The 27,426-nt window shown below is 42.9% G+C and overlaps 1 protein-coding gene across 1 annotated transcript in view; it reads left to right on the top strand.

Moving 5' to 3' along the window:
- LOC115433363 (NLR family CARD domain-containing protein 3-like) overlaps positions 1 to 23,461 on the top strand; it is a 102,953-nt gene extending 79,492 nt beyond the window's left edge. The window contains exons 6-14 of the mRNA XM_030154734.1: positions 806 to 875; positions 1,154 to 1,181; positions 1,266 to 1,412; positions 11,841 to 13,629; positions 14,158 to 14,331; positions 19,029 to 19,202; positions 19,816 to 19,989; positions 21,948 to 22,118; positions 22,362 to 23,461. Of these exons, the coding sequence (XP_030010594.1) occupies positions 806 to 875; positions 1,154 to 1,181; positions 1,266 to 1,412; positions 11,841 to 13,629; positions 14,158 to 14,331; positions 19,029 to 19,202; positions 19,816 to 19,989; positions 21,948 to 22,118; positions 22,362 to 22,479 (2,845 nt within the window). The 3' untranslated portion in view covers positions 22,480 to 23,461. The remainder of the gene's footprint in view (positions 1 to 805; positions 876 to 1,153; positions 1,182 to 1,265; positions 1,413 to 11,840; positions 13,630 to 14,157; positions 14,332 to 19,028; positions 19,203 to 19,815; positions 19,990 to 21,947; positions 22,119 to 22,361) is intronic.
- The last annotated feature ends 3,965 nt before the right edge of the window (positions 23,462 to 27,426 follow it).

The following is a 27,426-nucleotide window of genomic DNA, read 5'->3' as shown; positions in this document are numbered from 1 at the left end:
CCTGGACCCCGAGTCCTCACATATGAGCGTCAGGTCAGAGGTCACAGCAGAGTCAGAAAACATTTGACAGAGAACAGCATCTCCTTTAACGTCCACATGGAAACTGGATTCTTCTGCAGTAGGATATGAATCACACTAAGACCACAGTTTAAAGTCAGAGTTCAGCACTAAAACCACTGTACCATCAATGTTCACAGTCCTGGACCTCGACCTGGACTTGGACTCAGCTGTGTGTCCATGAAGAGTCCATGAGTCGAGGGATATCTTTTAAAACAGGACATGTTTCAAAGACTCAGTAAGTGAACCTCAGATCTGGTCCAGATTCACCAACAGGGTTTTCAGCTCAGTTAGTCTTAACTTGCTGTTCTATGTTTGACCTAAATTTAGTCCTGTTGCACTATTGGTGTCACATGGTCTTTTTCTTAGTCTATGTTTCAGACACTGGCAGGAGAATCACACTAAACCTGATCAATGAAAACCTGTTGTTGTAGTGGGAGCTGGTCCCGGATGATACTGGATCAGAGTCTAGGGTTGATTCCTGGCCCATTGAGCACCTTTGTATCGTATGTTGTGAGTGAAGATGGTGAGGAGACACATTGTTAGGACAGAGCTGTTGGTTTGATCCAAATGTTGATGAGATCAACTAAACCCAGTGAGTGTGAAGCTCCGAACAGACTCACATGTTGACTGTCAGTGGGATCAGCAGGACCAGGACACCTGTCCCACTACAGGGGGTCATGTGACTCATGTTGGTTTCAGTGTGGACAGACATAATGTGAGCTCATTGTTGATGATTGGTCCACAGAGTGGAGCAGCAGAGCTCAGAGGTTCCCAGTGGTCTACAGGATCAGACTCAGCTGGACTCCATATTTAAGGTGTGTACATGTCCAACATCTACTGGTCCATCTGTTCTGTCCAATCATCTGCTGCGCGTTTTTCCAATAATGTCCAATGATGCAGTACAGCTTATTCATGTGGAACTCTTCAGGAGGTTTTTGTCTTTGACATAAAATGAATGACGTTGATGTAATCTGTCAAACATTTGGACAGAAGGTTCATTAAACGTGAGGATTACGTTGATTGATAGGTTCATGATCACATCAGATACAGACCTGGTTGTTTAAGTTGAAGATGTTCTTTTGGATCTTTACAGGAAACACAGATGGCGGCACCTAAAGAAGGTCTGTTTGATACTCTGAATTTGATCAATGATGAGTTTAAAGAGTTCAAGTGGTTCTTGACCAATGAAAAACTATCCATCCCAGTGAGTCGACCAGAGAAAGCAGACCGGATAGACACGACGGTCCAGACCTACGACAGAAATACTCAGAGAGTCACTGAAAGAGTTGTGGAGAAGATGGACAAGACTGATCCAGTGAAAAATCTTTCAAAAGACATCCCAGTATCTAAAGGTTAGTCATTAATAAGTAATTAGTAAAGTAAGAGGTTCCATATTTCATTCCCCTGTGACACATTAAACATAAACACGGTGGTAATGTTGTTTACATCTGTTCAGACCCAATAGAATTCTGTGAATATTCATATTCTGTCCTGGTAACATTCAAACCCCTCAGAGCATCAGTTTATAGATCATTTAAATCTGTGAAGGCAGTCGTCGTCTGGATTTTTATAAACCATTAATCTAATGTAGTGGTCGGGGTTTTACCGCCACCTTGTAGGGGTTATTTAATTGTTTCTATCTGGGGAGAACTGAGTGAGGCGGGATCTGGGTCCCCCTTACCCAATACTTAAAGCCTCAGTGCTCAAGAGTATGAGCAGGTTGTATCCTGTCCAGTAGTCTAGCCTTAGCGCAGCTTAGATTAGATGAGGAGAAGAGGGCTTCAGGATAAATCTAACATCTGGTGGCAGCCTGAAGGGTGTATGGTGTATGAGAGTTGGATGCTGAACGACTTTGACACCACCCCTATTTCCAAGATCTAACTGAACAGGCGAGGCGCCCCTACCCCCAGTTAGACAGAATATCATGAACAAGAAATGGTAACATTTATTACCACAGTAATGAATAAAATAATAGCAGTGTTTTAACCCATAATGACAAGGCTAAAGCAGTTTTTTTTAAAAAAAATAATAATAATAACAATAAAAAAACAATATTCTCTTCCACAAATAGTCAATGAGTTTCAATACACAACCCTACGTTCACTTAGAACAACCTTTGAATCGCTTTTCAAAATAAATTTCGCCGCGTGAGCTCTCATCTCTCTAAGACAGATAACATTCAGCTCCAATCACATTCACTTATGTCACCAAACATGTAACAACAAAGATAAAACATATTCCGTTCAAACTCTTTCAAACAGAAAAAAAATAACATTCTGCTGAGCAATTAACACAATGACAGAGTGGGTTTGTTGTCCAATATGTGTGTGTGTGAATGGAGAATGCACATGAAAGCAGTTCTGGTCCTTTCTCCAAGCGCAAATGTATTTAAGTGTGTGAATGTAAGCAGCTTCAGTTCAGTTCAGTCAAACGCTGCGTGTGTGAACGTGTGAGTGTATGCGCTAGGAGGCAGTCCAGCGTCTATCCCAGCGCAACAAGGTGTGTATGTAAATGTGTATTTTAGTGCGGCTTCAGTTCAGTTCAGTTCGGACCGCACTAATACACATGGATCAGTCAGTGTGAATGGTGGCGTGTGTGTGTGCGAGTTGATGTTACCCACAAACTGCCGAAGTCACGTCCAGAGTGTTGGGAGGATGGCAGGGTAATCCCCATCAAAGACTTAACCCCGGACTCACAGAACAGATGCCAGCTCCTCCACTGGTCGGAGGGACAACAGGAACTCAGGATAACAATGCCACTTGCAGCAGTCCAAGGGAAAGACGGTATTCCACTATCAGCGCTCCACGGAGTGATTACACACTTGACTAAACGGAATCACGCCGGAGTAAAACTTTTATACTATTTCAAGCGGTCTACGCGACAAACACGTGCACTAAACGCACTTCTTAACACTCTTCCAGATGTCCTCATCGTTGCAGTCCATTAGCGCGCCGCCATTGTAACTCCACATGGCTGTCGCAGCACATAGCTTAGCCTCTGTTCACTTCAGTGTCCGAACTACCAAAGAAAACGGGGTTTAAACGTAACAGTCTTACTGACCTCTCACTTAGGTATCCACTAAGACGGTTCATTAAACCTTATTTTTTCTCCGTACTTTAGCACAGTGTAGCATTCACATCGCTACCACTCCGTTCGGCGCTCCATCACGTCTCTCTCTCTCTCCGTGCACGCCCCACTTCCTCATTCACGAGGGCTCCCGTTCCTTAAAGGGACAGCGCAAATTTGCACCCGCTACATTCCCCCCTGCGAAACCCTGCCATGCCCCCCCAACAGACAACGTGACTTCTGTAACATAAAGGAAAACATAGCATGTCAATACATCAACAATGCAACATCAATCACAATCTCCCAACCTTGTAGTGCACAGGGATGCCCCAGAACATTGTGTAGACATACAAACTAGACATCATAACTCAGGCTTTGTAAGGATACCCAAACACATGTAAATGCACCAAGGCCAGTTTACAACATTCCCAAAGTCATACTGTATTACTTGAAAACATAATCCCTCCTAAATCTGCAGGGAAGTGTACCCTTGTTCTGTCTTGCAGACCGTCTAGGCTCATACACACTTTCACTTTCACTCTCTGCATCTGACCCACCAACAGTTTCCAGTTCTTCAGATATAAGCACATCTTCATTTCCCACCCCACTCTGATCTTGATTTGCATCACCTGACTGCTCTTGCACTGATTCTCTATGTTCCCTATCAGCGTTTGTGGGCACGGATGTAGTGACAGGGATACAGATGATATCAGGACAGTCAGTGTCAATGTCAGAGCCTTTCTTGGGCTGGTGAACAGCTGTCTGGCGTGGTGGTAGTGATTGGAAAGTACAGTGTCTGAGCTGGTCTCTGTGCACAACTTTTGAAGGGCCCCCTCCCTCAGGGCAGATTGTGTACACAGGGATGTCATTGTGGTTCTGTTTAAGCACTATGTAAGGGAAGGGGTCCCATTTGTCTCCTATCTTATTTCTACCTCGGTAGGAGTGGTTGCGCAAAAGAACACGGTCCCCAGCCCTTAGAAGAGCTCCTGCAGACCTACGGTCATAGGCTCGTTTCCTTTTTCTGGACGCATCCTGAGCTGCAGCATTAGCTACTTCCACAGCCATTTTGAGCTTGCTGTGATGAGCCTTAACCCAGTCATCAAGATTATCCACTTCTTCATCCTCCAGGTCCTTTCCCCCTAAGATGTCCATTGGCATCCGAGAATCCCTTGCAAACATTAGATAAAAGGGTGAATAACCCGTGGAAGAATGGATACGGCTGTTGTATGCCATGACTAGCTCCGGCAGGTATTCATCCCACCTCCTCTTCTTCTCAGCTGGCAAAGTTCTCAACATCTCATGCATAGTTCGATTGAACCTTTCACACTGGGCGTTGCCCTGTGGGTGGTAAGGGCTCGTACGACTTTTTCCTATCCTGTAAATCTTACACAGCTCTTTTATCACATTTGCTTCAAAACACCGACCTTGGTCCGAATGCAACCGCGCTGGGCATCCATAATGGACAAACCAGTTCTTCACAAGGTGCTTGGCTGTTGTGTGGGCTGTTTGGTTCTTGGTTGGGACAGCCACAGTAAACCGGGTGAACATGTCCGTAAGAACAAGCACATTCTCGTACCCCCCATTGGACCTTTCCAGAAGGGTATAATCCATGGCCACGACCTCAAGGGGTGCTGTGATATTGGTACATGTCATGGGAGCTTTAATTTTTGGAAAGACATCTTTTGCCAATGCGCAGCGCTTGCATTCTTTGATCCAACTGTGCACATCATTTACCATCGTCGGCCAATAATAGCCCCGCCTCATCAGCCCCAGGGTGCTCTGTTCTGCAAAATGTCCACTGTGTTCATGCTGGCTTTCATACACTCGACGCTGCAGGCTCTCTGGAACAACTAGCTGTCGGATCTCTTCCCCACACCTTGGGTCACTAATAGATCGGAAAAGGACTCCCCTCTGAAGGCTCAGCCGGTCAAACTGTTTGGCGAGCCGCTTCAGCTTAGGGCCCATGCTTTTTAACTCAGCTAGTGTGGGCTTTCGTTTGTTCCATACAGCTGAGTGGATGGGCTTGATACAAGGATCAAGCTTCTGCTCGTGCTCAATCTCGGCCCAGCTGAAACCATTCACAGTTCCCCTCACAGCATTCTGTGTGACCCCTTTTGTGATGACTGCACCTGCATTCTCTTCCTGAGCTGGCCAAAGACAAGCACGCACTTCTTCTGTTCCCATACGTATGAAATCTTTGCCTGTGTCTTCTTCATCTGGTTCTGTGCTCACTGGAATCCTTGATAGCACATCAGCATTAGTGTTCTGACGCCCCGGCTTATAGCACACTTCAAAATCATAATCTGCTAGCTGAGCGACCCAGCGCTGCTCGACTGCCCCAAGATTTGCGGAGGCCAGGTAGCGGAGCGGGTTGTGATCGGACACAACGGTGAACTTTGAGTACATAAGGTACTCTTTAAACTTCTCTGTTATCGCCCATTTTAGGGCAAGCAGCTCTAATTTGAATGCACTATAGTTTCTGTCATTCTTTTCTGCAGCACGCAGACCCCGGCTGGCGAAAGCAATGACATGCTCGACTCCCTCCTGCTTTTGGCTTAATACAGCTCCCAAACCCTGCCGACTTCCATCCGTAGTGAGTATGAAGGGTAGGCTGAAATCAGGGTAGGCTAAGACGGGCGGATGCATCAGGCTGTGCTTCAACTCTTTAAAAGCCTGCTGACACTCATCACTCCATTTGAACTGTTCAGTCGGTCCACCTTTAATTCCCCTGCCAACCAAAGCATGAAGGGGTCGAGCCAAGTGGGCAAACCTGGGGACAAATCTTCTGTAATAACTCATGAACCCCAAGACTTGCCTCACTTCTCTCACTGACGTAGGAGATGGCCATGTTTCCAAGACCTGGACCTTTTCTCGATCTACCTGGATTCCTTGGGCGGAGATTATGTGACCGAGAAATTTCACCTCCTCCGTCAGGAGATGGCACTTGCTTGGCTTCAACTTTAAGCCATGCTGTCTCAATCGGTTGAAGACAAGTTCCAGTCTCTCACAATGTGTTTCAAAGTCTTTGGAAAAGACTATGATGTCATCCAAATAGATGAGCAGCACTTCAAATGTCAGATCACCCAGCACCACACCCATTAACCGTTGAAAAGTGGCCGGGGCGTTGCATAGCCCAAACGGCATTCTAGACCACTCAAACAGTCCGAATGGGGTGGTGACGGCTGTCTTTGCCCTGTCTGCATCATCCATGGCTACTTGGAAATAGCCGGAGGTCAGGTCAAGAGTGGAGAACAACTGCGCTTTCCCTAAAGCATCCAGCGACTCATCCACACGTGGGAGTGGGTAGGCGTCTTTGCAGGTCACTTGGTTTAGTCTCCGGTAATCGCAGCAGAATCTGACACTGCCATCTTTTTTCAGAACTATTACAGCAGGCGAAGCCCAGGGGCTACAACTCCCCTTGAGAACTCCCTGAGAGACAAGATCTTGAATGTGTTTCTTGAATTGCTGAAAGACCTGGGGCGCAACCCGGCGGTGCCGTTGCTTAATTGGCGGGGCGTCACCTGTGGGTATACTATGAGTCACTGCTGTGGTGTATCCATAATCTGAATCGTTCTTTGAGAAGACATCTTGGTGCCTAGCTAATAGATCCCGGATCCTGTCACACTGGGCTGAGGTGAGCCCTTCTAGCTTAACTTGGACCGGGACTGGTAGCTGCCCCATGCTAATCTTTTCACACGTGATTGGGTCATTTTCAACAGCTTTCACATGCAGTGCACCATCTCTCTCTTCAAACTCCACAAGCTCTTTTGGCAGCACCTTTTGTGGCCTATACACAACTGCGACTCGTGACCGTGGCTTCAGCCTCACGGGTTTTTGGCTAGAATTTAACACTCGAACTGGTACACGACCACCTGATGCCTTAGCAAGTACGTTAGCAACCAGGAGACTCTTTGGCATACTTGCCCCAGATGTTGCCTCAACTAACACTTGACAACTTGTCTTTGAGGGCACCCCACAACGGCCTTCAAGAATCCGTTCACTGAGAGGGGGAATAATTACAGCTTCTCTTCCAGCTACTTTCACATAGCCTATTCGGTCACTTTGCCCAAGGGTACCTGCCTCTTTTCTGATATTTGCCAGCACTCTGTGGACTTTGGCCTCAACTCCACGGTGCTTACTTATTTTCTCGATCCCATCTGCAGCTACAAAAAGGTCCTTTAACTCACTCAGCACATTCATCCCCAAGATTCCCGGAAGGCCCTTCATGTCATCCACATCTGGACTCTTGTCCTTCAAGACAAAAACACACTTTTTGCCAACATTCTTCCCCATGCAGTTTATTTCGGCCTCCAAGCATCCTAAAAGGGGAATCTCGAGGCCGTTTGCTGCGGTGAGTTGAACCCAGTTAGCCGAAGATAAGACCACTTCTCCAAAATGTTCCTTAAAATAGCATTCACGGATCGTGGTCACCTCTGACCCAGTGTCCAGGAGGCACTTTGTTCTAACGCCAGCAATCTGAACATCCACTGCTAAACAGTCTCCAAAGGCACTTTTATTAGAGCCACCTGACGCACCAGTGGACTGCCCTGCTAGGTGACCTGTAACTACTGAGAGGCTTGTACTAGTCTGCCCCTTCCCCGCAGCCCCCGAGGGCTCATCAGCTTTAAGTAGCAGAGGTGCTGGGTCCATGGCCCCTCGGTTCTGAGGACAGCGCCGGCTTGTGTGGCCCGGCTCATGACAGGTGTAGCAAATTAACTTTCCATCTCCACCCCTCAGAGGTGAGCCCCTCACCTTGCCATCTTTGCTCTGTGGAGGGTCCTTGCCTCTGTTGTTCATCATTTGGAAAAGTTCATCTTGGCGAGTGGCTATTCTCTGTATTGCTTCATGTAGCATCTCCATGGTAAGCTGCGATGTAGGCTCTTCTGTCACTCTAGCAGCATGAACAGCGCCCTTGGAGCGAACACCACTTTTCACACCATCTAAAGTTCCAGCCTCTTCCTCTTCAGACCATGAGATAGCATCTTGCATTAGCTCAGTGAAAGTAAGACTCCCATTTTCTTTCAGTCTTTTCTTTATCTCCCTCCTTAGTATGTCATCCCGAAGTCCGAGAGCAAGCTGTTCTTTCAGCACTGAGTCCGCATCTGGAATGCGCCTAGAGTCTCTATGCCGAATCTGCATAAGCTTTTCTTGAAGGTCATAAGCATATGAGCGTATAGTCTCTCCAGGCATCTGCTTTCGGTCATAGAATTCTTTGAGCCGCGTGCCTAGGGGAACCTTGTCACCATAATTCTCCCGCAGTGCATCAAATATTTCCGTAGCGCTCTGATCTGTGTCTTTTCCCATATACTTAACTGTGAGTTTAGCTTCATCTCTAAGATGTTGCTTAATAAACTCAGCTTGATCTTCAGTAGGAATTTTCATAACCTGCAGGGCAGACTTCATTGATGAAATCCATTCCTCAACATTCACTTCCCCTTGTTTACCACTGAAGTCAGGGCATTTACGTTCTCTTGGGATGTACACAGTAGCGGTGGGTGACTTATCTTTCTGTAGATCTATGACACTCTTAGCTAAAGCCAGAGCCTCTCTTTGCTCATTTCTGGCTTGTACCAATGCATCTGCTTGGTCGTTGAACCTTGCCTGCATGTCAGCAAACTGTTTTCTGAGCTCTTCTAATTCTGCCATGTCATCTGCTTAAATACTTGAAATCTTAAGTGAGAATAATTCTATCCTGTTCGTGACGCCACTTGTAGTGGTCGGGGTTTTACCGCCACCTTGTAGGGGTTATTTAATTGTTTCTATCTGGGGAGAACTGAGTGAGGCGGGATCTGGGTCCCCCTTACCCAATACTTAAAGCCTCAGTGCTCAAGAGTATGAGCAGGTTGTATCCTGTCCAGTAGTCTAGCCTTAGCGCAGCTTAGATTAGATGAGGAGAAGAGGGCTTCAGGATAAATCTAACATCTGGTGGCAGCCTGAAGGGTGTATGGTGTATGAGAGTTGGATGCTGAACGACTTTGACACCACCCCTATTTCCAAGATCTAACTGAACAGGCGAGGCGCCCCTACCCCCAGTTAGACAGAATATCATGAACAAGAAATGGTAACATTTATTACCACAGTAATGAATAAAATAATAGCAGTGTTTTAACCCATAATGACAAGGCTAAAGCAGTTTTTTTTAAAAAAAATAATAATAATAACAATAAAAAAACAATATTCTCTTCCACAAATAGTCAATGAGTTTCAATACACAACCCTACGTTCACTTAGAACAACCTTTGAATCGCTTTTCAAAATAAATTTCGCCGCGTGAGCTCTCATCTCTCTAAGACAGATAACATTCAGCTCCAATCACATTCACTTATGTCACCAAACATGTAACAACAAAGATAAAACATATTCCGTTCAAACTCTTTCAAACAGAAAAAAAATAACATTCTGCTGAGCAATTAACACAATGACAGAGTGGGTTTGTTGTCCAATATGTGTGTGTGTGAATGGAGAATGCACATGAAAGCAGTTCTGGTCCTTTCTCCAAGCGCAAATGTATTTAAGTGTGTGAATGTAAGCAGCTTCAGTTCAGTTCAGTCAAACGCTGCGTGTGTGAACGTGTGAGTGTATGCGCTAGGAGGCAGTCCAGCGTCTATCCCAGCGCAACAAGGTGTGTATGTAAATGTGTATTTTAGTGCGGCTTCAGTTCAGTTCAGTTCGGACCGCACTAATACACATGGATCAGTCAGTGTGAATGGTGGCGTGTGTGTGTGCGAGTTGATGTTACCCACAAACTGCCGAAGTCACGTCCAGAGTGTTGGGAGGATGGCAGGGTAATCCCCATCAAAGACTTAACCCCGGACTCACAGAACAGATGCCAGCTCCTCCACTGGTCGGAGGGACAACAGGAACTCAGGATAACAATGCCACTTGCAGCAGTCCAAGGGAAAGACGGTATTCCACTATCAGCGCTCCACGGAGTGATTACACACTTGACTAAACGGAATCACGCCGGAGTAAAACTTTTATACTATTTCAAGCGGTCTACGCGACAAACACGTGCACTAAACGCACTTCTTAACACTCTTCCAGATGTCCTCATCGTTGCAGTCCATTAGCGCGCCGCCATTGTAACTCCACATGGCTGTCGCAGCACATAGCTTAGCCTCTGTTCACTTCAGTGTCCGAACTACCAAAGAAAACGGGGTTTAAACGTAACAGTCTTACTGACCTCTCACTTAGGTATCCACTAAGACGGTTCATTAAACCTTATTTTTTCTCCGTACTTTAGCACAGTGTAGCATTCACATCGCTACCACTCCGTTCGGCGCTCCATCACGTCTCTCTCTCTCTCCGTGCACGCCCCACTTCCTCATTCACGAGGGCTCCCGTTCCTTAAAGGGACAGCGCAAATTTGCACCCGCTACACTAAGATTAACTCAACACAGAGTTTAGTCAAACTAACAACATGAGTAAATTCAGACTGAGGATGAAGCAAAACTGTATTACACAAACATTAAGCTCTTGATTTATTTATATAATAATAATAATAATAATAATAATAATAATAATAATAATAATGGAGCAAATGGCCAAATAATATAAATTAAAACATAAGCAGCTGTTCTATCAGAATCCACTCATGTAGTTTTCTCAGTTACTCACAGTCATTACCACTAATGTGATTTGTGAGGTCTCAATGACCTTTGACCTTTGTCCACCTCGATGCAGTTACTTCATCCTTAAGTCCAAGTGAACGTTTGGTCCAGATTTGACTGAAGTCTGTCAAACCCTTCCTTAGATTTGGTATTTTAAAGGTAACTGTTCCCGACAGACTGACCTTTTCCTGTGGATCTCAAATCAAAGTGAAGCAGCTGTCAGTCTGTTTGAATGGTTCAACTACAGTCAAAGAGGTGAACACACCAAGTGGAAGGCTGGCACTTTTCACCATAGTCTTCTAGTCCAAGCAGGTCCTCATTCAGTCCCTGGAAACATCCAGTGGATGAGCTGTTATTCTTTCACTGTGGGATTTGACAGTTTTTCCAGTCGTCATTTTCAGCTCCAGAACAGTTTCCTTCTATGAAACTGGGACCTTGAAACATGTTTGGCCTCAGTCATAACATTGTAGTGTCCAAATACGTACATGTGAGAATAACTGAGTCATTCATATTAAATAAAGATGACTTTATCATTGAACTACCTAGTGGTATTTCACTAAATTGACATGAATGAACCTGATGGATGACGTCCATGTGTAGAGTTTGAATCAGAGGAAAAACAGTGACTAAAGTCATTTGGATGAAACTGATGAAACTACTGCCTACATGACTCTGAATATTTTTAGAGCTGTGTTTCTTGTAGATAAAAGGATTTAAAGGACATTCCAAAGGGAAAAAAGATGATATTCAGGATTAAAGATCAATGATGATACAAAACTACAGAGAAGACAAAGTGTTGTTAATAATGTGGATTTAGTTTGTTTGAATAATTGTTTTTTGAAGACATTGAAGGGTTCTTCATGTACAAATACACATGATGAGTATATTTGAACAGTTCAACTCTACTGTCCTCCAACTGAATGTCATGGATATGAGAGAAGACACATGAACAATAAACTGATCTAATGAGAGGAAATGAATGACTGGACCTGAATACACACAGAATCTGTAACATAATGACATGATACTAGAGGAAATGGGAAACATCCCCCTTCCATTTGTGTTTGGAACATCCTCTTAATTGTCTTCTTTGTCTTCACTCAGAGAGCATTGACCAGTGTCGGCGAAAACTGAAGGTTAAGCTGAAGCAGAAGTTTGAGTGTGTGTTTGAGGGCATCATTAAAGAAGGACTCCCCAAAACCCTCCTGAACCAGATCTACACAGAGCTCTACATCACAGAGGGAGGGGCTACAGAGGTCAACCAGGAACATGAGGTCAGACAGATTGAAACAGCATCCAGGAACCCACACAGACCACCAACAACCATCACATGTGAAGACATCTTTAAAGGACCACCTGACAGAGACCAACCAATCAGAACAGTGCTGACAAAGGGCGTGGCCGGCATCGGGAAAACAGTCTTAACACAGAAGTTCAGTCTGGACTGGGCTGAAGACAAAGCCAACCAGGACATCCACTTCATATTTCCATTCACCTTCAGAGAGCTGAATGTGCTGAAACAGAAGAAGTTCAGCTTGGTGGAACTGGTTCATCACTTCTTCACTGAAACCAAAGAAGCAGGAATCTGGATCTTTGAAGACCACCAGGTGGTGTTCATCTTAGATGGTCTGGATGAGTGTCGACCTCCTCTGGACTTCAACAACACTCAGATCCTGACGGATGTTACAGAGTCCACCTCAGTGGATGTGCTGCTGATGAACCTCATCAGGGGGAACCTGCTTCCCTCTGCTCGCCTCTGGATAACCACACGACCTGCAGCAGCCAATCAGATCCCTGCTCAGTGTGTTGACATGGTGACAGAGATCAGAGGGTTCACTGACCCACAGAAGGAGGAGTACTTCAGGAAGAGGTTCACAGATGAAGAAGTGACCAACACAGTCATCTCCCACATCCAGAGGTCCCGAAGCGTCCACATCATGTGTCACATCCCAGTCTTCTGCTGGATCACTGCTACAGTTCTGGAGGACGTGTTGAAGAACACAGATAGAAGACAACTGCCCAAGACCCTGACTGAGATGTACATCCACTTCCTGGTGGTTCAGGCCAAACTGAAGAACGTCAAGTATGATGAACGATCTGGGACAGATTCACCCTGGAGTCCAGAGACCATGGAGATGATTGAGTCTCTGGGAAAACTGGCCTTTGAGCAGCTGAAGAAAGGAAACCTGATCTTCTATGAATCAGACCTGACAGAGTGTGGCATCGATATCAGATCAGCCTCAGTGTACTCAGGAGTGTTCACAGAGGTGTTTATAGAGGAGAGAGGACTGTACCAGGACAAGAGGTTCTGCTTCATTCATCTGAGTGTCCAGGAGTTTCTGGCTGCTCTTCATGTCCATCAGACCTTCATCAACACTGGAGTCAATCTGCTGTCAGAAGAACAAACCACATCCCAGAGGTCTGGATCTGCAGACACACAGTTCTACCAGACTGCTGTGGACCAGGCCTTACAGAGTCCAAATGGACACCTGGACCTGTTCCTGCGCTTCCTCCTGGGTCTATCACTGCAGGCCAATCACAGACTCCTACAAGGTCTGATGGAACAGACAGGAAGTAGCTCAGAGACCAATCAGCAGACAGCTGAGTACATCAAGAAGAAGATCAATGATAAACTGTCTGTAGAGAAAAGCATCAACCTGTTCCACTGTCTGAATGAACTGGAGGATCGATCTCTGGTGGATCAGATTCAAAAGTACCTGAAAGATGGGGGTCTCTACAGATACGGTCCGTCTCCTGCTCAGTGGTCAGCTCTGGTCTTTATCTTACTGTCATCAGATAAAGATCTGGATGAGTTCGACCTGAACAAATACTCTGGTTCAGAAGTGGCTCTTTTGAATTTGCTGCCAGTCGTCAAAGCCTCCAACAAAGCTGTGTGAGTCCAGACAGTTTATTGAATTTAGAGTCGAGTTTATGACATTTTTATACCTTATTCATTCCTTGTCAAACCACGACACTGATCATATTAATCAACATCATAACTTGATGGAATTCACATACAATCCACTTCATGTGTATGACAGTAGGAGCACATCTGATCCAGTCCATCAAACGTGAGTTAGTTTATGGTGGACCATGGATTTAGATCCTGTTTGGTCTTCAGTGCTGGTTCCAGATTATCTTTAAATAAATCTGTAAATGTACGTGTTACTGAGACCCCCAGATAAATAAAGGGGTCATAACCATAATCATAAATGAAAAGCAGTGAAGGTCCAGACGGTTTGTCTGAGTGTTAACAGGAAATAGGAGCTCTGTGATACATTGACTTTATAACCTGATATTTGACCTAAACTAGTGATTATCTCTAGAACTATTGGGACTGAAATGAAGTGGAGTTTAGTGAAGATCAGTTTATTCTGCTGCTGTTTTTAATCTAACAAACCAATCTGTTCTGTTTCTGCAGATTGACTGTCTATGGCCTGTCAGAAAGAGGCTTTGAAGGTCTGTCCTCAGTTCTCAGATCCCAGTCCTCTAGTCTGATACATCTGGACCTCAGTACCAATGACCTGGAGGATTCGGGACTGAAGATCCTGTCAGATGGACTAAGGAGTCCAGACTGTAAACTGGAGACTCTCAGGTCAGATAAAGTTAAAATTTGAATTCAGTTATTTCTGATCTTTTGGTCCTGATTGAGTTTTATTAAATCATGTTGTACTTGTTTAAATGCAGGTGTATTAGATCTAGAGCTGCACAATCAAGTCAATCACAAGCAGTGGCAGCTCGTCAATAGAGGGTGCTAGGGTGCCACCCCATCTGTCTCACATGAAGAAAACAATAGGAATCACCTAAAATAATAAAAAAAAAACAAACAAAAAAACATGAATATTTAAATGAGTAATACATGATACAGGCCGTGAGTACTGTGTACAATCTGCATTCAACTGGAGTTTAAACATGTTTTCTGTAGTTTAGTGAACAGTCAACTGACGTGTTTCCTGTTTGGGGCAAAAATCTGTGCCCAAGGCTCTGCCTTTATCATAATAGACTCTCATTATAAATGGAGCATGTGCAGTAAACCCCCTCCAATACAAGAGATAGGAGAACCTCGGCCCCACCCACAGGAGTAAACGTCACATCCCAAAAAGAATCCAGACCTTCCTCAAAAATGGAAATACTGAATAGGTCTGTGAGTAAAACTACTGAGCTATGACTAAGAGGCTGGATAGATCAGTGGATAACACAACTGGTTTAGATGCAGGAGGCATGAGATGGATTCACACCATGAGTGATATTATTGATTTGTTTTCGCCCTTAGGTTGATTTTCTATTTTTTTACTGTCATGTGACCTACCTGTACTACCTTCACCCCTGGTCTAAATGCATTTCCCATATTATCAGTGGAAAAGAGACTCATCAGGGACATGTCTGACTTTAACAGTAGAGTCATAGAAAAATGAGCATGTTTGAAGGATAGACGGTGAAATTTACAGATAAAAATGCATGACTGAAATCACATACTGTGTATTTGTATTTTAATTGAAATGAATATTTTTTATAGTGGTGCCTGTACCTTGGTGTATCCTAGTGGTGATATGTGGTTATAGTGCAGCTGAAAACTGACCTGGATACTGCACCACCAAAAAATAATTTCACCAGCCACTACCAATTACAAGTGTAAACACTATATTGACCTGTGTAATTATAAAATGGAAAAAGACGACAATTTAAAGGTCAGGATCTAGGTGGATTTATGGTGATCCAAATGGAAAATTAGGGAATAGAAGTTCAACACAACTTCTGTTGTATGGAGATGATTTGGATTCAGTGACACTGAGCAGATGGAGATACTGTGGAAAACAGGAAAAATGAAAATAACAACATTATATTAATAATAATGATAATAATACATTTTATTTGTATAGCGCTTTTCATGGAACTTAAAGACACTTTACATGCAGCAGATAAAAGCAGAAACCAAGCACATTAAAAACATAAAAAGCAAGTGCAAAAGGCAGGTATACGAATATAAAACAATTAAACATTGAAATTAAACATTAAAAGCAGTCTTAAATAAATTAGTTTTTAAAAGGAATTTAAAAGTGTTGAGGTGGGAGCAGTGTCGGATAGAAGGTGGGAGGGAGTTCCAGAGGGTTGGAGCAGCAATGGAAAAAGCTCTGTCCCCCCAGGTTCGGTGCTTGGCTTTTAATGGTGGGGCGAGGAGGTGAGCAGAGGAGGATCGGAGGATGTGGGTGGGGGCATGGGGCTGAAGTAGGTCATTGAGGTGGTGGTGGGGGGGCTGGGGGGGGGGCTGGTGATGGAGGGCTTTGTGGGTGAGGGGGAGGATTTTGAATGTTATTCTGTGTTTGACAGGGAGCCAATGGAGGTGTTGGAGGATGGGGGTGATGTGTTTGCGTGATCGGGTGTGGGTGAGGAGACAAGCGGCAGAGTTCTGAATGAGCTGGAGTTTATTGAGGAGTTTTGAGGGTACACCATAGAGGGGGCTGTTGAAATAGTCAAGTCTGGAGGTGATAAAACGGTGAATAAACTGCTGGGAAGGAGAGAAATGAACGGAGACGGGCCATTGTTTTTAATTTGAAACAAGGAAGTTTTTGTGACCTGTTTGATGTGCTGTTCAAAAGTGAAGTTCGTGTGGAAGATAATTACGAGGTTGCGGGTGTGGGAAGAGGGAGTCAGAGATGAATTGTAAACAGTGAGATGTAAGTGGTAGACGGACTGGGTCAGGGCTCTTGGGCCGATGATTAGGAGGTCAGATTACCACAGTTGAGTTTAAGGTAGATGGTTTGTATCCAGGTTTTATTTCAGAGAGGCAGTTTGACAGGGTGGAGAGGGTGGAGGTAATGATGGATTTGGAGGATATGTAAAGTTGAACGTCGTCAGCATAGCAATGGAATTTGAGACTGTGACGACGAATGATATCGCCAAGGGGGAGGATGTAGAGGATGAAAAGCACGGGGCCAAACACCGAACCATGGGGAACACTCTGTGGCATGGGAGCAGTGGAGGAGGAGTGGTTATTTATGTGGATGTTGTCGGTTTGAGAGGTAGGATTTGATCCAGGTGAGTGCTGAGCCAGTGATGTGGAGTGTTTTTTCGAGACATGAGAGAAGGATGGAGTGGTGGATGGTGTTGAATGCAGCGGTGAGGTCCAGGAGGATAAGGATGCTTATATGGTCAGAGTCTGTGGAGAGGAGGAGGTCATTTTGAGGAGGGCTGTTTCAGTGCTGTGTTTGGAATGAAAATCGGATTGAAATGCATTAAAATGTTTGTAATTGTAAGTTTTGGCATTTTTACACTAGTTTCAGTTTTTATGGTGGGCTTGACATTGTTAAATGACTCATCTGTGCTTTTGTCTTGATAACCAAGCAAGAAGCATCTTCTTTTTGTTTTTGGTGCTTTTACACAGGTCTTTTAAAGAGCAGATATTGCACAGATGAAACGTGCATGTTCTGACATATACAGCTGTGGAGGTTCATATGTGATTTAGTCAACTATAATACCCGTCTTGTTGCAGGTCCAGACATTTGGACTGCAACTAATCACTAACTCTACAGTTGACCAGTCATATTACAAATTTAAAAAAAGAAAAAAAAAAACAAAAAAGCAATGGCTCTTATTTCTATTCATTACAGTTAATACGTTGGTTGGTTACTGTATGCGGTAACCACAGCGACATAACAGAAAGAAACATTAATGGGAAATTTAACCACTGACTCTGTTTCTCTCTCTTTTACGGCTCACATCTCTCACACACACACACACACACACACACACACACACCAACACCAACTCACTGGCTCCACCCCCATACACTGGCTCCGCCCTCAAACCTTTCTCATCCACTCACCTGTCCATCATAGTCCCGTACACACTCAGTGCTTTACGTCAGTAACAGCTGAACTTTCCAACAGTAACATTAACAGAACAGTTACTGCAGGGCCGATCCAATACATTTCATGTTTCATGTTTAGAATTGACTCGATCAGAGCGGTAGCGTGTTGAGGAGGACACGTCTGCTTTTTCTGCAAGAAGTCGTCCATGGCTCCCATGCTCATCTTACAGCTGCGGGAGACTTTCATGACCAGTTTTTCATCAAATCTGTAAAACCTCAGTCATATCCTCAGTATCATGAATCTGTAAGTCTTTCTGTGATTACTCACCTGAATCTCTTGCATTACGGTGAACAACCATATGATATTATATGGATGAAAATAACACGCGCAGAAACGGCTGGAGGAATATGCAGAGAGGGGAAGGGAGCTCCTGCCGTTCCTGCCTCGTGTCTGTTCCAGCTGCCGCTGCCAGACAGCGGAGCGAACCGGCGTTTCCCACAATGCATGTCGCGACAAAATTCCAAAGATGCCCGAGTTACCTCCCGGCCTCCAGGGTCTGTTTATGGTGGATGGCACTTTGAAATTGTTCACCGTAATGCAAGAGATTCAGGTGAGTAATCACAGGAAGACTTACAGATTCGTGATACTGAGGATATGACTGGGGTTTTACAGATTTGATGAAAAATTGGTCACGAAAGTCTCCCGCACCTTTAACACTGCATAAAATTAATCATAAAATTTTCAGACAAAATGACACCATTCCTCTTTAAACTGTCATGATCCTTCACACACACACATACAGTCATAGACTCACTACTAGCATGGGAGCTAACTATCTACAAGGTTCATAGATAATTCTACCTCCTGAGCCCTGGGGCAGCCATGGCTCAGGAGGTAGAGCGGGTCGTCCAATAACCAGAGGGTTGGCGGTTTCCTCTGTAAATGCTCATTCATAGTTGTAGTGGTCCCGTGGTCCACCAGGCTCAGATACAAATCTGACATGACAGTTTTCTTGGTTGTGTCACATATGAAATGTTCCCAAACTTTGGGCCGTTTGTTCCTCGTAGCCTGGCTTCAGTGGGCGTCTACTGCTGCTCCTTCTGTTCCAGATCATTAGTGTGCATGTGCTGTCAGTGCATCAAAGATCTGGGAAAAGGCAGATGTCTCACTCTGAGCTACTTCAACTGGCTACGGTCAAACATGGTTTATCCTGGGATTGGATACATATCACTAACGACCTGTCAACTATTGAATTAGTCATCGACTGATTTTGCCGTCGACTAGTCGTTGCAGCCCTACCAGACATACGATGAGATGAACAAAGAGTAGACAAATAATCAAATATAGAGGCTAGTAGTGGAACCCAACCAACCACTCCTACTGTCAGCAGCATCGTGTTCCTCCCTGAGCTCAGATCTATGTGGACTGTGATGGTCCTTCAGTCCAGACCTGACCTGATCATATCATCATCTGTGTCCTCCAGGTTGAATATCTGTAACCTGTCAGAGACAAGCTGTGAAGGTCTGTCCTCAGTTCTCAGATCCCAGTCCTGTAGTCTGACACATTTGGAGCTAAACAACATGGACCTGAAGGATTCAGGACAGAAGATCCTGTCAGATGGACTAAGGAGTCCAGACTGTAAACTGGAGACTCTCAGGTCAGATAAAGTTAGAATCTGAATTCAATTATTTCTGATCTTTTGGTCCTGACTGAGTTTTATTAAATCATGTTGTACTTGTTTAAATGCAGGTGTATTAGATCTAGAGCTGCACAATCCAGTCAATCACAAGTGTAATCACTAAATCAACCTGTGTAATTATAAAATAGAAAAAGACCATGATTTAAAGGTCAGGATTTAGGTGGGTTTATGATGATCCAAATGGAAAATCTGAGAATAGAAGCTCAACCCCACCTCTGTTCTATGGCGATGATTTGGATTCAGTGACACTGAGCAGATGGAGATACTATGGAAAACAGGAAAAATGAAAATCACAACATTAAAATGTTTCTCCTTTTAAGTTTTTTTTTTTTTTCACACTAATTTCAGTTTTTATGTTTGATTTGACTTTGTTAAATGACTCTTCTGTGCATTTGATTTGATAAACAACCAAACAGACTCAAATTACAATAGAAAAATGTGTTTTTTCACTAAATTGTGCAGCTTTATTTGGTTTTGAGCTGTAGAACAAAGTGAGATCTATGTGGACTGTGATGGTCCTTCAGTCCAGACCTGACCTGATTGTAATCCAAATATCATCTGTGTCCTTCAGGTTGAGTATCTGTAACCTGTCAGAGAGAAGCTGTGAAGGTCTGTTCTCAGTTCTCAGATCCCAGTACTCTAGTCTGACTCATCTGGAGCTCAACAACATGGACCTGAAGGATTCAGGACTGAAGATCCTGTCAGATGGACTAAGGAGTCCAGACTGTAAACTGGAGACTCTCAGGTTTGGATTGTTCAACCAGTGTGAACGATGATGATTAAAACCATGATGTACATGTAGTGGATCAGTCTGACCTGGTTTTCAGAGCAGCTGTTCAGTGTCTGACATGAAACACATGCATGTTCCTTTATTTATAAGTAACAAACACAGGAACTAAACTGTATGAAGATGTATTTAAACTAGGGCTGTGCAATTAATCGAAATTCGATTACGATTTCGATTATTACACGCAACGATTACAAAAATTATGTAATCGAGAAAAAACGATTATTAATTTTGAGTTGTTTTAATTCACGTGTACGCAAACTACCATGAGCTGCTCTGCCCCGCCCCCCTCTAAGCTACAGCTACCTGCTAGCCGGCAGGTCCACCCTAAGAGGAAAGTTGTACCTAGCGGTCTGGAAAAATGGCAGGAGAATCACAGCAGAAGTGCTTGGTAAACAAAAAAGGCAAGTCAAATTCAATTGTATGGAATCACTTTGGGTTTGATGAAGAAGACGAAGAGCAAAAACACATCACGTGCAAAAAGTGTTTCGTAGTTGTGTCCACACCGACCACTAACACAACAAACCTTTGTAACCATCTAAAGTTTAACCACCGCCACCTTTATCATATTCTTTATCTTATGAAAAACTAAAACGCATAAAAACAACTTTGTCCGCAATGCAATCTTCAGTCTTCGAATCTCTTTACGCTGCAACTCCCGTATTAACCTAACCCTAACCCGTATAGCCCTAATGTGCGTATTCTACAGGGTGTCCCATAAGTCTCCATACATAGGAAAAATAAACGTTTCTTGACATAAACCATTTTTATTTATATAATATGCTCTATATGACTGCCATTTTGTCGGGAACACATTTCAATGCGTGTCCTCCACTGCTGAAGAACTATAAAGAAGAAATATAAAGAAATACATGTTAGAACCATATGTATTATGTCTCCTATGTATGGAGACTTATGGGACACCCTGTAGATGGCTGATGTATACAGAAGGCCTGAACTGAAACCTCACAGCACGCCACTGAATTTACTGTTTCATGCTACATTGAACATACTTGAATTTATAATTTGCACTTTACGTGAGTTTTTTTTTTTTTTAATTGCTACAGTTCTATGGCAAGTCTATAGCAGTTTAATTACAGTGCACTATTTGTTTACAAAAGGAAACATACAGGGGTTGGACAAAATAATGGAAACACCTTCTATGATGCCACAATGTTAGGTGTTTCCATTATTTTGTCCAACCCCTATACTTGAATTTACAGTACACTTATTTGATTTCAAAGATTTTTTTGTTTCGTACAAAAGTGAAAATACTTACCACTTTTAGTGGTTAAAAGTTTTATTTATGTTTAAAGAGTATATTTTACATTGTTTTGCAAGAAAAAAATAAACAACTTTAAGGTTAACAAATAATCGTTTTTAATAATCGTGATTTCAATTATTGCTAAAATAATCGTGATTTTTTTTTTTTTTGCTATAATCGAGCAGCCCTAATTTAAACCAAATGAGTCTAAATCTACAGATATTATCCAAAGGACAGTAAAGTGTCTACAGTCTGAGGGTTGGACTGGAGTGGAACTGGTTTGTCTGTTCAAACACTGGAACCCCAGAACCATTGAACCTTTGATTTGGAGGTGGTGAAGGATGTTCATTTATGCACTTTATGTTTTTGGACCAATATCTGTACATTTGTGTCTTTATTTGGTCAAAGTCAATCTTCATCCAGATAAATTTGTCTGAGTAACAATAAAAGATCAGGTCTTTCCAGACTTTGGACAGGGACTGGACTAGTCTGAGTCTGTGTTCAGATCTTGTCCTGAACCGAGTCAGTCCAATAGAAACTGGCTCCAGGTCAATCCCATTTGTGCTGAAATCCATCCACAGAATAACTGTGTCCAACAGCTGACGCTGCTTCTTTTCCCTCCTCAGATGATGTGTGATGTTTTGTGTTGCAGACTGTCAGGATGTCTGATCACAGAGGAAGGATGTTCTTCTCTGGTCTCAGCCCTACAGTCCAATCCGTCCCATCTCAGACTGCTAGACCTGAGCTACAACCATCCAGGAGCCTCAGGACAGGAGCTGTGTGCTCTAGTGGAGGATCCACACTGGAGACTGGACACTGTCAGGTATGGACTGAGCTGATGCACACACAGATAATGTGTGATAGAACAGGTGGAGCTGACAGGAACACTGTGTCACAGCTGATTCCACATCCTTTACTGAAGTTCCAGACCATGGTCACAGATACAGATGTTCAATAAGGGACTGACAGGAACCATGGACTGGATGTGAACAGAAAAGCTGAAGTGGATCAGAGTGATGGAATGTCCATGTTTAATTCTGCTCTGACCCCTCCTTCTCCTTTTCAGGTTGGAGCCCAGTGGAGTCCGATGGTTGAAACCAGGTCTGAGGAAGTGTAAGTGGATTTCCATTGGATTACAGATGAAACCCAACCTGAACATACAGAAGGAGCTGGTACCACATTAGAAAACACATCAACTGTCAGTGAAGACAGTGGGTGAGCTGACAGCTGATTGGTCAGGACACGGATCACATGACACAAATACCCTGAGGGACGAGTCCTCAGAACCTCAGATCATTGGCCAATCACACCTCCTCTGTCTTTATGGATCATTCTAGTGTCGTTCTTGTGCCGCTGTCTGATAAAGGTGGAAGACGAACAAAAAAATAAAGTCAAAAACACAGCTGAGTCGATCAGGAGGAAAGTTTGTCACAGTAACAAGTTCAACCCAAAACATCAAATCACTTCCATAAATATTTATTATCCATTAGATAAAGGCTGTAATATTATGGATTTTATGGACAATTAGGAAAAAGGGAAAGATTAAATTAATAAATCTGTGCAAAGGTCGTCACTAATACAGTTTGTTTTTGATCAGAAGGTTTTTGACAGTGAACTTGGAGACACAGACTGAACAGAACCATTGGAATGAAATGTCAGTAAATTCCAGTTCCTGTCTATCTGTCCTTGACTACTGCCTACATGACATTAGACAGAAAAACCACAACTACAGCTCACATCTCAGAGCTTCTCTGAAATAAAACTCACACAGACACGTTTCAGACCAGACCTTTATTTGTCTCCATCATGAATTTCCCCAAAACCATCAGAACTCAAACCTGTGGAGGTTTAAAGTGCTGTGACGCTGCTACCCATCAGTCATCTGTATTGGAACACACATTATCTATGTGATCACATGATCAGCATTTATTTAGTCAAATATTTCTGTGGAGGATTTTCATGATAACTTCATGACTTCTGTGTTTGGTCTTTGAATGAACTACTAGGACTTGTACAGCTATCAGTAGTTGTGTTTAATATAATACAAACTGAACCAAAATGAACAAAAACAAAATTAAATAGAGAACAGCAAAGTTACAAAGGACATCCTTTAAATATTCAACAAAATCAACATTTTATTAATTTGCTTTGAGTATTTTCTTCATTTTTCTGATTATTTTGCTCAGTTTGTTTCATTTTTGTTAATTTTGCTGGATAATTTTATATTTTTTTCTATTAGTTTTGTTAATTTTCTATTTAATTTGGTTTTTTATTCATTTTCATCCATTTTACTGAGTGATTGATGATGAATTTGACTGATTAGAGTCTTCAGTTTTTATTCCTTTTGTGGAGTATTAGTGTTTGTAATGTGGTACCAGGTGAGGTTGTGTAACTGGTTTTATATTCACACTAATCTAATCACTAGTCTTTCCTTGTGACTGCACAGCTAGCAGCTAGCTTACAGCTATAAAACACACACATCACCAATCCAACAAATGGTCATTTGTGTCACAGTAACAGTGTGTGAACCAGGGGTGCATTTCTGCCCTAGTTTTTTAAATCGTTAAGCCCAGCATAGCGCAAAATGCGTCTATTTTAACGCATTTTGCGCTATCCCGTTTCTGGGCTCGCTCTTTGTTCGTTAACAACTAGTGCAACGCAAAATGCGTTCGTTTGTTCGTTTGTTCGTTTGTTAACCCCAACGCAACGCAAAATGCGCTATCCTGTTTCTGGGCTAGTTCATTAAAAGTGAGCGCTCGCCCAGTTCCTCGTTAAAGGGCTGATTTTAACACGGACCTCAGAGGTCTGTGTTAGAAGGAGGATGTATTCTTGTAGATTCATTTCACTTCGTTTCTGTCATGTATTTCCTTTGAAATATTATTTACATTTGTAGAAGAAGATTGCAAGACTAGTCTGACAATATCTTTAATGATATCAGATTTTTCCCATGGACATTTTGCACTGATAAAAATGAATTTACTGAGTGAGGACTGATCCGCTCACTGAATTTTGTTTTCTATGGATTTATGGATAAAAAGAAAAGCACTCGGAGAGCGCAGACCTCTGCCAAGGCAGATGCCCCCCCCCCATCACAACCAAAATTTTATCATCTGTTCCTTGTGCCAGTATCAACATTTCCTAAAATTTTCATCCAAATCCGTCCGGGTTATCTTGCACACGGACAGACAGACACACACACACACACACACACACACACAGACAGACAAACCAACGCCGGCAAAAACATAACCTCCTTGGCGGAGGTAAATGTAGATTAGTTTAGGACAAAGTGTGTGTGGCTTTGAGAGATGAATGAATGAACGAATGAGAACCGTATGCGACCAGAGCCAGTGAACTGGTGACACCCGCAGGTGTGTGTGTCTGTGCGCGCCTATTGAGATATGAGCTCGTGGATGAGAGGAACCGAACAGAGTTCCGTTTTTCTCTTCAATCTGTTTGTCCTGTTGTTGCCGTGGTTATGACCAACAGTGACCATTTAGAGTTCTGTTAATAAAGTAACCAGTGCAGAAGAACTGGGCTCATCCTTAGACGTCCAGCCAGACGCACCATATATATGTGTAAATAATTTAGTTCAGTTCAGAGTGTGTGTGTGTGTGTATGGGGGGGTGCAGACAGTTGAGGAGGTCCATCTATAGTCAGATGAGGGTGAGGAGGTCCATCCAGACAGGTGAGGGTAAGGGAGGAGGTCACAGGTCCGGGCTCTCAGATATCCTCTAATACTTCTTCATTCTACCCATAATGCTGTCAGATCAGCTGACTGGAAACAGTGGGAGCGGAGGTGTTCATTCTGGGTTAAATAGTGAATGCACCTGTTTAGCGCACCCTTCAACGCAAATAGTGAGTGAACGATGGCTTAGCGAACGAAACGAGCGCAGAAACGGATTTTGGGTTCTTTAAGCCTCTGCGTTCGCCGACCCATCGTTCGCTCTCTGTTTGCGCTGACGGGCGCACAAACGGCTGCGTTCACTATTTAACCCAGAAACGTACCCCAGGGACACAATTACAAACGAGTCATTCTCTAGTCTTTCCCCTAAAGTCAAATCAAGTTGATCACTGATCAGTAACTGCAGCTGTTTTGTGTTTTCTTCTGTCCATCAGATTTCTGTGAACTCACCCTGGATCCAAACACAGCGAATGAAAAACTCAAACTGTCTGAAAACAACAAGAAGGTGGAAGGAGTGGAGGAGGTTCAGTCATATCCTGATCATCAGGACAGATTTGAGTACTGGGAACAGCTGATGTGTTCAACTGGTCTGACTGGTCGCTGTTACTGGGAGGTCCAGTGGAGTGGAGAGGTTTGGATAGGAGTGACTTACAGAGGAATCGGAAGGAAAGGAGACAGTACAGACTGTGTGTTTGGATTCAATGATCACTCCTGGAGTCTGGTCTGTGATGATTTCATTAGTGGTGGTTTCGCTGTCAGGCACAATAACAAACAAATACCCCTCCCTCAGTCCTCTTCCTCCCCCTCTTCCTCCTCCCCCTCTGGTACAGTATCGGTGTATGTGGACTGTCCTGCTGGATCTCTGTCCTTCTACAGAGTCTCCTCTGACAAACTGATCCACATCTACACCTTCAAAACCAAATTCACTGAACCACTGTTTGGAGGATTTGAACTCAAGACTGGATCTTCAGTGTCTCTGTGTGGTGTGTAGATGTGTTGTGTAGTTGTGTTCTGTGGTTGTGTAGATGTTGCAAAAATCGTATATCAGCTGAGGTTTTTCACCAAAAAACCCCATGTTAGATGCTTTAACAGTCAAAAAGAGCTAATCTTTATTATATATGATAGAATTCATGTAATAACTGACATTTTTACTCCTAATTCTACCATTTTAAGCTCTAATTCTGCACTATTAACACAGAAAAGGCTTCATTTTCACTTTATTTACTGATAAAATAAAATAAAATATCAGTGTCAAACTTCCTTCTCAAATCTCCTTTCTTTCTTGTGGATTCTAATCAGACACAATTAATAGAGAAACAGCAACAACAAACTTATTTTTCTCAAAGACGGAAACTTTTAAATAACATTTGGGTTTTGGACAAAGCATTCATGAGAAAATGTTCTTTTATTTTACAGCCTTTTTTAAAATTTATTTATTTATTTATTGATTTTACATATTTTTTTAACCCTTTGAGACTAAATAAGGATCCAGCTTCAGCTAATATGGAGATGATTAATCACATTTTATCATATAACGAAAAAATATATATTTTTGGAGTTTTCCTCCAAATGAGTAATTTTAGGTTCTAAATTGATTAAATCAATAGAAAAAAATATCTGTTTACACAAATTTATGACCACTTTTTTCTTTCTTTTTTAAAACTAAATTAAGAGATTTAATTTATTTAATTTGATCAAATAAAGGGTTGATTAAATAATAAATTGATTAATTCATTTTCTTCAGATGACACCTGATGACACTCATCTTTAGAATAATTAAATCAAATTGACAAAATAGATCAATAAGTACTTTTTTGGGGGGTCTTCTAAATGAGTTATTTTTGGTCTAGACTATAGTATGTGAATCAAAAAATGGTATTTTTGATTATATTCAAAATATGTGTAAAAAATGTTCTAGGATTTTTAAAATGACAGTCCAGATGTATTTGAAGGTGTATTAAGCATTTATTGCACATGGCCTTAACACTCGACCACTGGGGGGTGATGATGACCATTGGGGTCAATGACTGGAAAAGCCTGAAATACCAAATGGAAAATCTGTCAATGGTTTTACAATTATTTTCATCTCATAAGTAGATGTAAAGTTCACATGGTCTAATGTTTTAAGCCCCTCCCTCATCTAGTTCCATTTTACCAACACAATGACAGACGTTTGCTCAGGTCAAAGGTGAACACCAGGAAACACCTTCTGATGGACACAGAGACCAGGAATCAGTCCAACGTCCACAGAGACAAACAGAGTCCAACAGGAAACTGCCATGTGTTTGTGTCTGTCAGAGACTCAGTCAAACGCTGCTGAAAAACCACCCAGAAAGGCCTGATGTGGTCAAAGTCTGAAACCACAGAAGAAGAAGGAGGCACTAGTGATGTGTGGAGGACCCATTCCACTCCTCTAGTGGCTCAGATGGATGAGGACCTGCTCCAG

Source organism: Sphaeramia orbicularis, chromosome 2, assembly GCF_902148855.1.
Source record: "Sphaeramia orbicularis chromosome 2, fSphaOr1.1, whole genome shotgun sequence".
NCBI lineage: Eukaryota > Metazoa > Chordata > Actinopteri > Kurtiformes > Apogonidae > Sphaeramia > Sphaeramia orbicularis.
Note: the sequence above shows the minus strand (reverse complement) of the source record. Positions and strands in the feature narration are given on the sequence as shown.